The 15,129-nt window shown below is 36.3% G+C and overlaps 1 protein-coding gene across 29 annotated transcripts in view; it reads left to right on the plus strand.

The window, feature by feature from the left end:
• LOC135210852 (uncharacterized) overlaps nt 1-15,129 on the plus strand; it is a 741,193-nt gene that overhangs the window by 550,101 nt on the left and 175,963 nt on the right. For 28 of the 29 annotated variants that reach the window (XR_010313584.1, XR_010313585.1, XM_064243740.1 and 25 more), the window contains 5 exons: nt 5,155-5,306; nt 8,681-8,701; nt 9,519-9,882; nt 10,086-10,238; nt 11,636-11,768. Coding sequence is in view for 27 of the 29 variants with exons in the window: in XM_064243740.1 (XP_064099810.1) it covers nt 5,155-5,306; nt 8,681-8,701; nt 9,519-9,882; nt 10,086-10,238; nt 11,636-11,768 (823 nt within the window). In the remaining 2 variants the exon portion in view is untranslated. The remainder of the gene's footprint in view (nt 1-5,154; nt 5,307-8,680; nt 8,702-9,518; nt 9,883-10,085; nt 10,239-11,635; nt 11,769-15,129) is intronic. The other variant, XM_064243729.1, reaches the window with a different exon arrangement.

Below are 15,129 nucleotides of genomic sequence, written 5' to 3' on the forward strand. Positions count from 1 at the left end.
GCAAGAAATTGACATTGGTGTACCTCCACAGTGCGCCGTTCGTTGAGACTGTAGGCAGGGAATATTATAAACAAGAAAAGGAGAGCGTCTTACGTGGTGCCTGCAGATTAAAAAAGAAGAAGAAAAGAATAACGTTACCGCACAAGTCTAAGCCGCTCAAGTGACATTTTTTATCATGGATTTATCTTGGTCCTTACGTTAACCCTTTCTTCTAGTTTTTTTTTTTTATTGCCTTTTTACCTCAATAAACCTGTTGCATCACCCACTCATGCAGCTGCATTTGTAGTATTTCCATCTTAAGCTGCTGATCTATGGCGTTCAGCACTTCCATGCATAACCTTCCGATGTTAACAAGATCGGGGCTTAACTCAGACAGACAGACAGGCAGAAGTGGTGACTGGGTTCACTGGAAACTAGAACTATTTGAGTTTTATTCCCCAGTAAAGTTTTGAGATACTTGTTGATCGTTTGGATGCGTGTTTTTTTTTTTTTTTTTTTTTTTTTTTTTTTTTTTTTTGGGGGTGGGGGGGGGGGGTGGCCGGGGCGCAGGTGGAAGTTCTATAGTTATCATAAAGATGTATATCCTTTTTGCATATTAATTTTTCGTTGAAATAAACCCCATGGTTGAAGACAAAATTGGTGTGGTAAAGCAGGCATTAATGTATTGCACAATTCGGGAAAATTACACTTCTTTCAGAATTTGGCACCAGATTCTGTAAATGGACTTATTACGCACAGTTGAAATTATAAACCAATTATTCAAACATAGCATAATGGTCAGGTCGGCAACGTGAACCTCATTCTGATTACTGAGGATGCGGTTCCCGCCACCGGGCCTCAGACCAACTTCATATCTCTTGCTTTGTAGTGACAAGCGTATCCAAAATGTGTAAAGAATTCAAGAAGTTAATAGGGAGAGAGAGAGAGAGAGAGAGAGAGAGAGAGAGAGAGAGAGAGAGAGAGTGTGTGTTTATGTGAGGAACAGAATTGAACACGGGAATTTATATCGTTTTAAAAATTCGTAGTCATTTTTTATTTCAGTATTTTACCTACAGTGCGATTATGCACGTCAGTGGAATATTTTCATTATGTAGCTTCAAATACCTAACTCAGGCAGTGATAAGAACTGGGGTTTAGAATAGAAATAGTTGAGTGGAGAAAGAAAATTATCCCTTCAAGATGACTCAAATAATAAAGGCCAGATTATCTTCCAACTAGATTAAGTTGACCTCAGCGCAACGACCAACCTGGTGAATCTAGCCGTTGATTTATTTTTACTCGAACTCTGGTTTCTGGTTCAGCATAATTATCCTGAGGAATAAGGGTTGAATCTACACGAGACATATGGTACCGATGTTCTTTGTTCCTTCATGACTTGATGGTAGTGACCATTAAATTTTGTATTTAAAAGTATGTTTCCTCTTTATTGCTCAATATATTTTTTCGGGTGTTGGGGGGGTGGGGGGGGGGGGGGGGGGGGGGGGGGGGGGGGGGGGGGGGGGGGGGGGGGGGGGGGGGGGGGGGGGGAGTGGGGGGGGGGGGGGCGGGGGGGGGGGGGGGGGGGGGGGGGGGGGGGGGGGGGGGGGGGGGGGGTGGTTTAGGGGGGGGGGGGGGGGGGGGGGGGGGGGGGGGGGGGGGGCGGGGGGGGGGGGGGGGGGGGGGGGGGGGGGGGGGGGGGGGGGGGGGGGGGGGGGGGGGGGGGGGGGCTGGGAAGTAAAAGTAGATTATCGGCAAAAAAGGCTAATCAATCAATCAATCTATCAATTTTTAACTGCCCTCCGACTTCAGTCCTGGTAGTGACAGAGGTGTTGGCAGCGCTGGTTCGCTGGTTCAAACTTTGATAACCGATCACTGTTTGGTTAAATCTTTTAGCTTTGGGGTTAAGAAAAACGTCTTGTGTAAATATTTTAACCTTGGAGTCATCTCGGTAGTGTTACGGGAATGAAAGGAATTTCGTCGTCGGCGTATGATAAAAGCCTTGTTATTATAATGAATCATCATGTCATAAAGAATCTTTATTAAGATAGTTAAGTCATATATTTGAGACTCCATCGAGCTCTCGATAAAATAAAACGGATTGAAAGCTTCAGCAGATTAAGAGTTTCCCCTCTAATATTGAAGGAGTCCATATAATGAAGGTTTATATAATGCAAAGAAATACCAAAAAATTCTAAGAATTATTTAAGAAAGACTGAAATACCCCTTCCAAAGAAATGAAAAGATATATGTAAAACTTGAAAAGAGGATTTACTAAACAGACATATTTAAAATCTACAATACTGTCACACAAAAAAAAAATGCTCAATGTGGACTAAGTAAGACCCTGATCAATTCACTTCGCATAATGAATTGAGGAGACTCTGTAAGGAAGACTGAAGGCAACTCCATCACAGGGGAGGAAGTGTTTAATTTTTCCTCCCGGGGTCCTGGTGAATTTTTATGTCAATATTTAGAGCCACGAGACGGGAAGGCATCCCTCCGACTTCGGGAGTTCTTGTCTTCTCGTCTGGGTGCGGCGTTATCTTAATAATTATAATAAAAGCAATAATAATGATATTTTAATTGTTGTTGCTATTATTACTATAATTATTATTATTATTATTTTTATTATTATTATTGGAGTAGCAGTAGTAGTAATAGTTATCAGAAGAAACGTTAATAGCAATAGCATTAGTGTTTTCGAATTTGGCAGCTGTTGATTTTGTATATATATATAATATATATATATATATATATATATATATATATATATATATATATCTTATATATATATATATATATCAATCATAATCACATTAACATGTATTATTATTATTATCATTGTTATTACTATATTAGTAGTAGTAATAGTTTGGCAGAAGAAACGTTAATAACGACATCATTAGTGTTCTTGAACTTGGCAGCTGTTGATTTTATGTATGTATGTATATATATATATATATATATATCTATATATATATTATATATAAGATTGTAATCACATTATCACGTAATATTTTAACACATCTCCTCAGTATATATTATATATATATTATATATATATATATATATATATATATATATATATATACCCCTTATTTTTATTTAATTTTTATCTCAATTTCGTCAGAGTAAATGGTGGTTTTATTCACATTTCCTGTGTTAACATTTTCGTCTGGTACCGAGTCGGTGTTAACACAGCAAAAGAACAGAGGACTTTTGAGGGTCAGTCCGAGGAGAAGAAATGGCCTGTTCAACTTATTAAGGTAATTCTGGCCCTTCGCGACTTCACGGAGCCACTTGTCAAGATGTGGTGAGGATCTCGAGCAGCCTGTGGGGTGTATTAGGGTGTGCCACCGACCGAGCATTATTTCTAAGCCATCTTTATTTCTATCTATATCTATAGCTATTTCTCTATCTGTCTATCTTTTTAACTGTCTATTTGTCTGTGTATCGTAGGGATCTCATAGAAGTATGCCTTTATAAAAAAAGAAAAAAAATTGTAACGGGAAACAGAGAAGAGAGAGAGAGAGAGATGGGGATGGGGATGAAGGGGAAGGCGTGCTAACGCAGTAAACAGTATTTCCCCTCTCTCGCCAGTAAACAGACCACTCACATCCCCCTCTTTTTTTTCCCCTCCCCCGAAAAAGCACACCTTTCGTTCTCCCTCTAGTGTTCCTCTTTGCTCCGTAGCAGGGCGGTGTTGGTGGTGTCCGGTGGCTCCGCGAGTCCGCGAGGGAAGAAAATGAATGGATTCATTAGGATTTGCGTAAATGCTGACGAATGCTTTGTTACTCCCGGCCCACATACTGGTGCCATTGTGCCTCATTCAGCGGCCCTTTGATGTGGAACGAGGAGAAAAATGTGTGGCTGTCTTGTGACCCCGTGGGGCGGGTTGCTGCTGCTGCTGCTCTGGGCGTGACTCCTGTAAGATGAGGGATGAGGAATGTTGGTTTTCGGGTGCTATGACATTATGAGTCGTATTTTTTAATATATCTTTTATTCGAACTATAATACGCATTGCGTCAGCTTTGTATTAGTTAGATGATAATTTCGGCTGATCTGATCACTTTTTGAATATGCAAACCTTTGATAAGTTGTGATATCACTGTAAAGGGGTGATTGACGTCATGCAGAGTTGTAATCTTCCGAGGAAGATTGCGGTATGAAAGTCGCTATTATGCTGTTGCGTCCCGCGTAGTTGTGAATTTGTGTCAGAACGAATGCAAGAAAGTTGGGTTTGCATGGAAGTATACTTGGTAGTAGCGTGACAGGTTCCCGAATCGAAAAGCGACCTTTTCTTCTCACCTCGTTCTGCTACGTCACAACCAAGTGATGGTGGATGTTGTCGTAAAGATGCGATGTTGTCCTTTCGGATGTGTCGATGGGTCTTACGACATGTGCGGAATCTTCTACATCGTAAGAATTTTTATTTATTTATTTATTAATTGTTGTGCTATTTTAGAACGGTTACCCTCCTCCCTGTTACTATGTAATCCTTAAATACCGGAACTAACCTAACCCCAGAAGAACAAGTTCAAGATTCAGTCTGTGCATCGTTTCTGTCACGGGGATCGCTTCTGTATTTGAAAAGTGTGACTACGACGTTAGTGTTTGCATTTTCCTCCCGTGGAATTCTTGTTTGTACTATATGAAAGGTAACACGTCTAAGGTGGTAAGCCTTTAAGCTGGTTAACATTCTTCTGCGACATCAATGATTTAGGTTATTTTTTTTTTTTTTACTAGTGTGGTGTTGATTATAGTGTTCGTGCTTCATTCTCGCAATTTCTTATCTGTTTTAGACTTTTTTTTTTTCGAAGAATACTTAGACTAATTCTGTAGCATAAATTAACTTATTAGTATATTTTTTGTGTGAATAAGCAAGTTGAATATATAGATGCAATATTAGCATTCTTGTGAAGACATTTACTACATATGTTTATATATGTATATATATGTGTGTATGTATATACGTAATTAATATATAATTTTTGTGTCCCAGAAACTTTCATGACAATTTCCATAATTCTTGTATGTTCTCTTTCATGTTGTCTTTCAGCTACATTTTCACTTTCGCATAAACTTCATGAAATACTCTCAGCCCAGTTTCTCTTGCCGCCTTCTCTCTTCATTCGTGTAACCCAGCATTCTGAAATGACCTTTGTGTCCCCACAGTTCTGCACGACACCCGTCACCGTCGAGGGCATCGCTCCAGAATCGGAGAGCCATGACACCGACCCGGAGCCCCTGCCCCCGCCCATACCTCCCCACGCCGTCGATCCAGAGATCATGACGGCCGATGAAGCCGAACGTTTGCTCAGTGCCAAGTAGGTGGCCACTCTTAGTACTAGTCTCTGTTGGTAAGAAGTAACCCTCATACGGCACGGAAGGCGTGAGAGTGACGATGATGAGGTTTTAAGCCCTAACTGTCACTTGGTACGTTCGGTACGTAACGTAACATTTACAGAGGGTCTCCTGTAACTCGCTAAATACAGAGGTTCGTTCTTTTCACTGGACTATTACAGACTCGTGCGTTAGGTTTGTACCTGGCTCTTACCGAGACGTGACACGTTTGGAACGATGATTACTGAAGTTTTCCGTGTATGTGTGGGAGGGGGTTGGGATTTGTAGGCACTCCTCTTCTTCAGTTACATGTTAAACAAAATGCTTAAGAATCCATGTAAGTCCTCAGCAATAGCGTATTTCCACGTGTTTGTGTGTGTGAGAGAGAGAGAGAGAGAAGAGAAGAGAGAGAGAGAGAGAGAGAGAGAGAGAGAGAGAGAGAGAGAGAGATTTGTAGGCACTTCACTTCTACAGACACATGTTAAACAAAATGCTAAAGAAGCCATGTAGGTCCTCAGCAGTAGCATATTTCCTAGAATGTGTTTATTGGGATAGGAACGTAAATTACATTCTATATTTTGTACCTTATGCATAGTACCACAAAATAGACATAACATCTGGAGTACGTACTGAAGCGTACATTAGTTCAATGTAAACTTGTACAGAATACCTTTATTAAGGCTTAACAACAAAATGTTATTTCCCTCCCTTTCCCGCGCGTTTACGCCCGCGCGCTCACTCACACACACACACACACACACACACACACACTAACCGCAGTAGAAAATGTTTACTACAAGTAGCAGATTTGTAAAAAGTGTATCCGAACTTTCGGCTTTTGTGTGTGTGTGTGTGTTAGACTGTCTAGCAGACTTTGTTGTCAGTAATTACTGACGTGACTTGGTAAGAGGACGAGTAGACAATAGAGGAGCCTCGCCCAGTGAAAAGAAATAAGGGGATCGAGAGTTGCGCGAGGCGGACGAGTCACCACCAGCCATCGGAAGTAGATCATTATTTGGTGGGTGTAATCGTGAGTGAGTGAGTGCCCGGATGTTTCAACAGCCGGAGATGTTGATGTTGATGTTGCTGTTGATGTTGATGGTACGTTTCGAATGTAGTTCTGCACCCTACGTCAGGGTAATGTATCGTAGTTGTGTACTTGGTATTAACGCAGTAGATGTGACTATTATTATTATTTTTCTCCCCATTCATCATTATCTTCATCATATGTTATTATCATTATATTATTGTTGTTGTCGTTGTTGTTTTATGATCATAGGTGTTGATGTTTATTGCGTTTGTTGCAGAATTCAGTAGACTTATATATTTCTTTTGTGATTCGTTTTATGCTTTGATGATGTAGCTTTGAGTATAGTAGGTCTAGGCAACCCTTTTAACTGTTAGATTGATTTTCTTTAACGAATGTTGAATGCAATAACATTCAGAATTAGTAATATTAACTGTTTGTGCATGATCGTTGTTGTGCTAAAAGGAAGAAGCGTAAGAATGTATTTGAGCTAAATGATGAAGTTATTGAAGTTGAAGGTTTTTTTTTTTTTTTTTTTGGACACCTGAAAACAGTGTGAGGATAATTCTCCTTAACAGTTCTCTGCTTTTTTTTATTTTTAGTATCGTGTGTTACAATTCAACTTTTAAAAACATAAGTTCCATCAAAATTTTTAATGAATAAGATTATTAATAGTTAAATTTTGTGTCTCCAGCCTGAGTTATCGTTTTAAGTGTGGGTAATAGTGTCATCCACACTAAGAACAATATTGTCATTTTAATTGTAGGACTACAATTAGCACATTAATTGCATCTGTGTTATTTTGCATGACTTATCAGCCATACCACTGGTGCTGTTGGCAAAAACTATTTACTACCAGTATTAATGGTCCAAAATCTTTGATAAGTTATAAAGAGTTCCATTGTGATGAAATGATATAATCTTGTGTTTATTATGACTTGAGTATGATCACTAATCCATTTATGAATTTTGTAGTACTAAATTTTTCCATAGCTTTAGGGACGAAGTTGAAATGTCCTCAAAAAGTATATATATATATATATATATATATATATATATATATATATATATATATATATATATATATACTACATTAGAGAAAGAGAAAATTAAATTTTCCCTGATATGGTGGTTTTTGTAGAACTATCTGTACTATTTGGCATGAATTAGTTATCCAGATTCAGATAAGTTTGATTGCTCTTTTTTGTGCCCGTTGATTGTGAATCATTAATTATATAATTTATTTAGATTCTTTTTTAAGAGTTTTATTAAGGAACTAAGGGAATTTGAGTGTAAAATATTTGAGAGAGAAAAATGAGTAGCCAGAGACCACTTCTTGAAATAAAATTTGCTTGTGGATGTCAGATAATTTTTTTTTTTTTTTTTCAAAGTTGCTATTAAGCATTATCCTTGTAAGGTAATGTGAGTATTGTCTGTGTTTGGAGGTTAAATAGAACTTTCCCTCTTCTTGTAACATGTAGCATTCAAGTGCAAAATTGTTTTTGTATGCATTTTTTTCATTTATTTTTTAACTTGGCCTTGCAATGTTGCACCGATGAAGTGAAAGATTTTGACCTACATATTGCCTTTCAGAATTGTCTCCATTTTCTTTTGTTTATAGTGATCAAGGTTTGATGATTGCTATTATTTTTTATAACAAGCCCAAAAGGATGTTAATTTATAAAACCAGCTTGCACAAAACCAAATGCAAATACCTGTAAGTAAAATAAAGTAATACATAGTGGATACCAAAAATAGTAGTGAATAACAAGAGAAACAACTTGACAAATAAATGTATACTTTCTTAACCTTCAATACAGATAATAATAGGGAATACTATTTAGAAAATCAAATGATCATATGATTGATATTTAGGTTCTTGTCTCATGATTTAATGTAGCTTTTTGTTTTAGGTTTTTTAGCTCGAATTTTCAACCTTAGGCTTCCATTATCCATTTGGTTACTTTTCAGTATGAATATACGGTGTGATATTGGTACATGTAAAACTCACCTTTTAAATTGATTACCGACAAATCAAGGTTGAAAATCATACCCCATTTCCAGTTAACAGTCAGTAATGACTGGGTGATGCATCCTTGTAATGTGCTTCCCTTAAACTTATCTGAGAGTAGATCCAGTGAGACTCTAATTATTTTGCCACTCTCTTACCTTAGTAGCATGTTAACTTTGGTAGTTTTTCCTTTTGATATTCGTGTCCCTCCCTCCTGTCATTCATTTAATGAATTAGAGAGCAAATAGCTGCTTGGCCACTAACCCTTTGCTTTTTTTTTATTCTTCTTGCATGGTTGTGCTTGTGTTTGAAACTACCAGCATTGTGGAAGGCAAAGTTCGGTAAGTTTATGAATTGTATATCCTAGTTTTACTTCCTTTACTCACTAGTGCTGTTATGATTATCATTTTGGAAAATTTTAATTGTCGTTTATTCCATTCTGTGAATCAGTATGTGTTTTGCTTATCCAGTCTCCTTTCTGTAATTTGTAGAAATTAAATTTTTAGCATTTATTTCTTGTATTGTCTATAATTTTGTTAGTGTAGATTAACGTGGTTTTATTTTACAGATCTTTTGATATTAATGACTTGATAATGGATAGTTTTCTCAACTTATTTTCATATATATTTTGCTTAAATTTCTAAGTATTGTATCAAGGACACATTAATAACTGTGTATACTATTGGCTTGTGGAGGACCATCTCTTATATTTAAGTTAAAAGACTTTGAAACTTGACCAGTGTGACTTGCTGTTCAGCTGAAACAAATGATAAGAATACAATAACATCTAGGTCTCTTTAATCTTGAAGAGTAATGCTTTTTAGCTTTGTTTGTAGACTGCTCTAGAGAAGTAATAGATGTTCATAGTGAAACTGGATATTACAAATACTTATTGCAATAAGAAGTACTACTTCACACTGAATTTTTAAACCAATTGAGTTTTGATCTGTGTCAAAGTAATTTATTAAGTGAGATTTCATAAACTGTGATTTTATATGTAAAGAGTTTGTTTAGTTGGATTTTTTATTTGTAGCTGCCCTTGAACATTCATCCATTAAAGTTGATTCAACAAGTTGTAACTGTGCTTTGACAGTTTCTAATGAAGTCTAGTGTACAGTATTTTTACATATTGTACTATATAAAAACTTGCATTTACAGGGAGAGTCAGAGCATTTTGTCTGACGAAGAAGCTCAGGAAGTGGTTCTATTGTTGTCACCACCAAATGAGGACTCCTCCAAAATATTGCCACCTCCTCCACCCCCTATTCCTCCCCACCATGGTGAAGGGCTTTCCTCAGTGCCACCTCATTATGACATACCCCCTGCTGTTCCACCTCATTATGCAGACATAACCCCTCCAGTTCCTCCTCATTTTGGTCCAAATGTGGATGAGTTCGATGCCAGGATAGCATCTCATTTCGATGCAACATTAGCCTCTCCTCTAAGTCCTGAAGATGAGCCATCAGAGGCAGATTCCTCAGAGGAAACTGGGGATATTTGCCAAGTGTCAAGAGTTAAGGAGGTGTGTTTTCATTATATCCTTACATCAATTTTTTCATATAAAGTAATAATCAAGTTCATAATGATTTGGCATCATGATAATGTTTTTCACAATTTATAAAGCAGTGCCGCTGTGATTGGTGTACTCTGTAATATTTTGCAATAATCTTCAATATATGTTTTGCATTTCAGAAGCAATTTATTCCTTTGCCTTTTAATTTCCAGGTTTTGGTTGAGGATGGGGTCCATTACCTAGAGGATGGGCATTTTTGGGTCGAAGTTCCTGGTTTACCTGAAGACGATGATGAAGAGGACATGGATCCTACACTGCCTTTTCATCCTCATACAAAGCTCTCTTTTTCAAAGGAACCCATTCAGGTACAGTTTGCTAGTGCAATGAAATGGAAGCTTCACAGACTTACTGCATTATGGCAGTATTAGTTTGTATTAGTTATCCTTTATAAAAATGTGTTGAGGCATGATACGTAATTTGGATTCATCATTTGTATATTACCTAAGCTAGAGAATGATACTGTTTTGCAAAGAGGAGGCCCAAGGTAATTAATAATTGGCTAGTCTTACAGTAGGATGGGTGGGGTGACTCTTGCTTTGAGAAGACAGTAAGTAGCCATGGGTATAAGGCTGGCAGCTTTATCACTTATAAGTACTAGACTGATTGTTTATAGATGTTGATTACCCTTTGGAGCCATCCTCCTAATGGATAATGAAATACGTAATCAAGTAATGTTTACCCTCAATAAAGCTATTTAAATTAGTGAATGTTGCGACCAATTTCATAATTTTTTTTTAGTTACTGTCATAATGTAGGCAGTGTCTAAGGAAAACTCCCAAAAGTAATGAGAAAGAATGAAAGTATGTAATTGGAGTTTGATAAGTCAGTAGTACAGAGTGACTTCCATAGCTTGGTATTAGAGGAATAAGCACCGTGGACCAAGCATTCTTGGGGTTGCCAGCAATGATGGCTGCCTCATAATACTTGTGGCCACATGTGAAAAGGGAGAACTCTCACATTAGTCTCACCTCATTCTGAAAATATGTTGTTCTGTGCCAACCAATGTGCTTGGGAGGCTTATTTGGGGATAGTATCAGTCTAAGATTTGCTATTTTGTCACAGATGTTGTAGGGTTAATTTTTGTTTTAGTTTTACTTTTGTAGGGCTAATTTTATTTTAGTTTTATCCCAACAATGTTTTATGATTTTTTGTAATATAGTTGGAAAACTGAACATAATAGAGAATTACTGATGAGAATTATGATTTTCAATTCGTTAGTGATTATAAACACTTTATTTTTTTAAAGAATGTTTGTGTAAGTGTCAGTTTTTCACAGAGGTTGTATGACGCAAGTTACTGGTGGTCTGATTCCCAGATCTTATTGCATTATATTTGAGCATTGGTCCTAACTTATTGGGCTTGGTTTTGGCCCTCAGTTTAGTCATCACATTTGTAGAAATAAATTATTTATTATTGGATATTGTATAGTATTCACATTATGTACTGTATTTTAAGAATTAGAATGGTGAAATAGATGATAGGAGTTTCAGAATTATTACTTAATGCTGTATTTTGAGTTTTGTATTGGTTGAAATGTATGTAAATTTGCATAATACTGTAAGAGACAATTCTAATTTCATGTTGAGAAATGTCTGATACAATATTCCTTTGGATTGGTGTTACTCTTATGGATATACTCAATTTTGAAGTCATTTTAAGTGCTGGACATTGATGCATTCTTTCTCTGTAATTCTCTTTGCAGGTATTTAGCACATACTCGGTAACAGAATATGACAGGAAAAATGATGAAGTTGACCCTGTTGCAGCTAGTGCTGAGTATGAACTGGAGAAAAGGGTGGAGAAAATGGACCTCTTCCCTGTAGAAATCATTAAAGGTAAAACCTCACGATTATTACTTCAGGGATATTCTCATTACTCTCCTGATCTCCCATCAATTTCTATTCATTTGGTGTAAACCACTAACAACCCCATTGAATCCAGGCATTTCTAATTTGGATGTTCAGAAAATGTAAAGGAAATTTATGAAATTTTTGTTTTTAATGCATGTAATTTTGGAATGCATGCTAGCATTAAGAGAATATTATTCATTCACACAGTGATGAACCTCAGTCATGAGGAATCAGAATTTATCAAAGATGCATTTACTTTCCTCGTATCCTACTTAGTAAGTAATAGTATGCAGTATTCACACTTTTCTATATTTAAGATTTATTTACGTCCTGTTGCATTTTGATGGTGGAAAATAATTTTTCCCTTCTAGATTAGCGTTCAAAATGGTATTTTTATTGTTATTTAGTGTTTACAGCTCCATTGTTATTGTCAGACCTTAGAATATCTAGTATGCTCAGTACTACTATTTGAAATGATACTCTTCTTTTACAAGGCACCTTGTAATATCTATGTTAACACTGATTGCTGCTTAGGAGTTTTCAAGACCCTTTTTGGTAAATCAAAGGTTAAAGTACTACATAAAGAGCTTTATTTTAAGAAGATATTAATTCATGAATTTACATTTCTGATTCTGCTCTCATACAAATGCACCCTGAGCTTCTGTAGAAGCTATTTTAGTGGTTTGCAGTGTTTAACTTTAGACAATGAGAAAAATAACTGTACTGAAAGGTTTAATTGAAAGTTATATGCCTTATTTGCATGCAGATATAGAACCAACCAAGTGTTAGTTTAACTCCTTGACATTCTCTCTCTCTCTCTCTCTCTCTCTCTCTCTCTCTCTCTCTCTCTCTCTCTCTCTCTCTCATTCATATGCATATGTATGTCATAGGTTGTAAAGTTGGGCGCTGGTCATGTTTCCACAAACCTCTTGTTGAAAATGAACAAATTATGTGATCTGATGCCTGTTTATGGTTGCAAATTAGAGAGAGAAAGGTGGGAAAATCTTTATTGGCATAAATGTACAGCATTTCACCATCTCTACCTACATTAAAATAGATGACCCAAGGGATAGTTGGAGAGGTATGTTAAAATGGGGAGGACTAAGTAAGTTGTAGGGGAAAATGTACAGTAAGTCACCATATCCATATTTATAAGGAGAGCCTCAGTGAAAGGTGGGGAAAATGTATTGTATCCTTATCAATATTAAAATAGAAGAGGACCTCAGTGAGAAGCAGGAAAATATACAGCATGTCACCATGTCTAGAATGAAAAGAAGAGGACTTCAGCTAGGTAATAATTCTCTCTCTCTCTCTCTCTCTCTGCCTCTTCTCTTCTTCCTCCTCTCTCTCTCTCTCTCCTCTCAGTCTACTCATCTCGTCTCTCTCTCTCTCTCTCTCTCTCTCACAGGGATGGTGATATTGTCCCTCTGAATGGAATGTTTGTGGAGTTTTATCCCAAGTCCATATTTACAGTAATTTATTCTAATACAAGAATTTATTGGCATAGATATTACATCTCAATACATCACTCTCTTCTCCACAATGTTTTCTTTAGATGGGTTAGTGTCATGCAATCAGTGTGATATACCTTGGACAATAGTTGTCAAATTCACCTAAAATTAACCTAATTAACTACTGTTTATTTTACTGTATACTGATGACAGTTTTTTGATGTTACTAATGCAGACATGAAATAAAGACAGTACCTGAATTGCTTTGTTACACCAAAATTTAATAGAGTACCAGAATTTTACTGTATACGGAGGATGAATAATTCTTGTTTTGTCTGTAGATGATGTAGATGATTGTAAGAGATAGGTATGCAAAACTGGCGTACAATACTTTATGTCCTATTAACTGATCATGTAATTTCCTTCAGTCTTCTTAATATATAAATAATTTTGTAGATGTAGTTTATTAAATATGAATGGAATGGATATATTGGCTGTGTTATTTCATCCCAGTGTCTTCTAAGCAGATTCAAGTTTGGGGTTCACTAAGCGTAATAAACAAGCAAATTTTGCATTTTTTTCCCAAAGCAAACACTCCGAAGCATGTATCTACATTTTCACAGATTTTACAATGAAATGAAAAAATGTGGACACCAGTAAACTTACTTTTCATCATAGGCAAAGCTGATTTACTTAATTTGTAGCTATCCAATATTTTCAAAAGCCAAAAGTTTAGTGATGATACTGTACCAAAATTTTAGTATGCACTTACCCTTCCATTAATTTGTAAGGTATTGGTTTCATAATTTATGCAATTTATGACCACCCTGTAGCCATTGATGTGATGCCATAAAAGATGTTGGCAGCTCAGATCCTAAAGGCCACAGTAGTACAATATACTAATGCTTGCAATGTTTTATGTACATTATTTATAATTTTATGGATAAGTAACATACACTTTACAGACTATTACCTGATTCTCTCTCTCTCTCTCTCTCTCTCTCTCTCTCTCTCTCTCTCTCTCTCTCTCTCTCTCTCTCTCTCTCTCTCTCTCTCTCTCACCATAGTTCACTGTTACTTTATGAACACTTTTTGTTTACTTTTGTCATTTTTCACAAATAATGTATTGTAGATTTAGTAGCCAGTAATTCTTCTTATTGCCTTTAACATTATTTGACAGAACATTACACACTTACTTATTATGCTTATGCTTACAAAATGGGCAAGATTGCTTGTTGACTTAGTACCCCAAACTTGTTTTCTGTTGTTTTAAGCTTTTTTAACCAATTGAAAGGATAGGAGTTGTCCTTTCTGTAGTTTTGACTGTCAAACATTTATTGAGGTGAAATTACACAGTCAAAGACCCTAGAGTGTATGCAAGTGCTAGGATTTTTATGTGCTTGATTTTTAAAAAGTATTTTAGAATTAACATTTCCAAGCTAATTTTTATTGTGTTTATATTTTGAGCATTGTCATGACAAAAAATTTTGTTTGTGTGTGAGCAGGTAAGTGAGCAACCAAAAAATTGCTTAAAGCTGAGATTAGCTTGTGTTATGTAGACAGTGGTGCATTTCAATATAAGTTTATTCCTTTTTAGTTGCTTATTATACAGATTGTTGGGTATGATAAGATTGACACTAAAAATAAATATTTGGAATATTTTACAATGTAACCATTTCTTATTGGCATATGACACACATTTTCAAATTTATTATTACTGCTGTTAATTTATGCTGCAAGTTAAAATTGGGAATGGTATATTACTAAGATCTCTGACTGGAAGAGCAATTCAAGATGGGAAATTGAAAATAGAGGTAAAAATGTAATTGGTATGATCGATAAAAATAGTTGACATATGAAAATAGTTTGTGAAGGTTAAAACAAAGGTGTTTTCT

The sequence above is a fragment of the Macrobrachium nipponense genome, chromosome 4, assembly GCF_015104395.2.
Source record: "Macrobrachium nipponense isolate FS-2020 chromosome 4, ASM1510439v2, whole genome shotgun sequence".
In the NCBI taxonomy this organism is placed as follows: Eukaryota; Metazoa; Arthropoda; class Malacostraca; order Decapoda; family Palaemonidae; genus Macrobrachium; species Macrobrachium nipponense.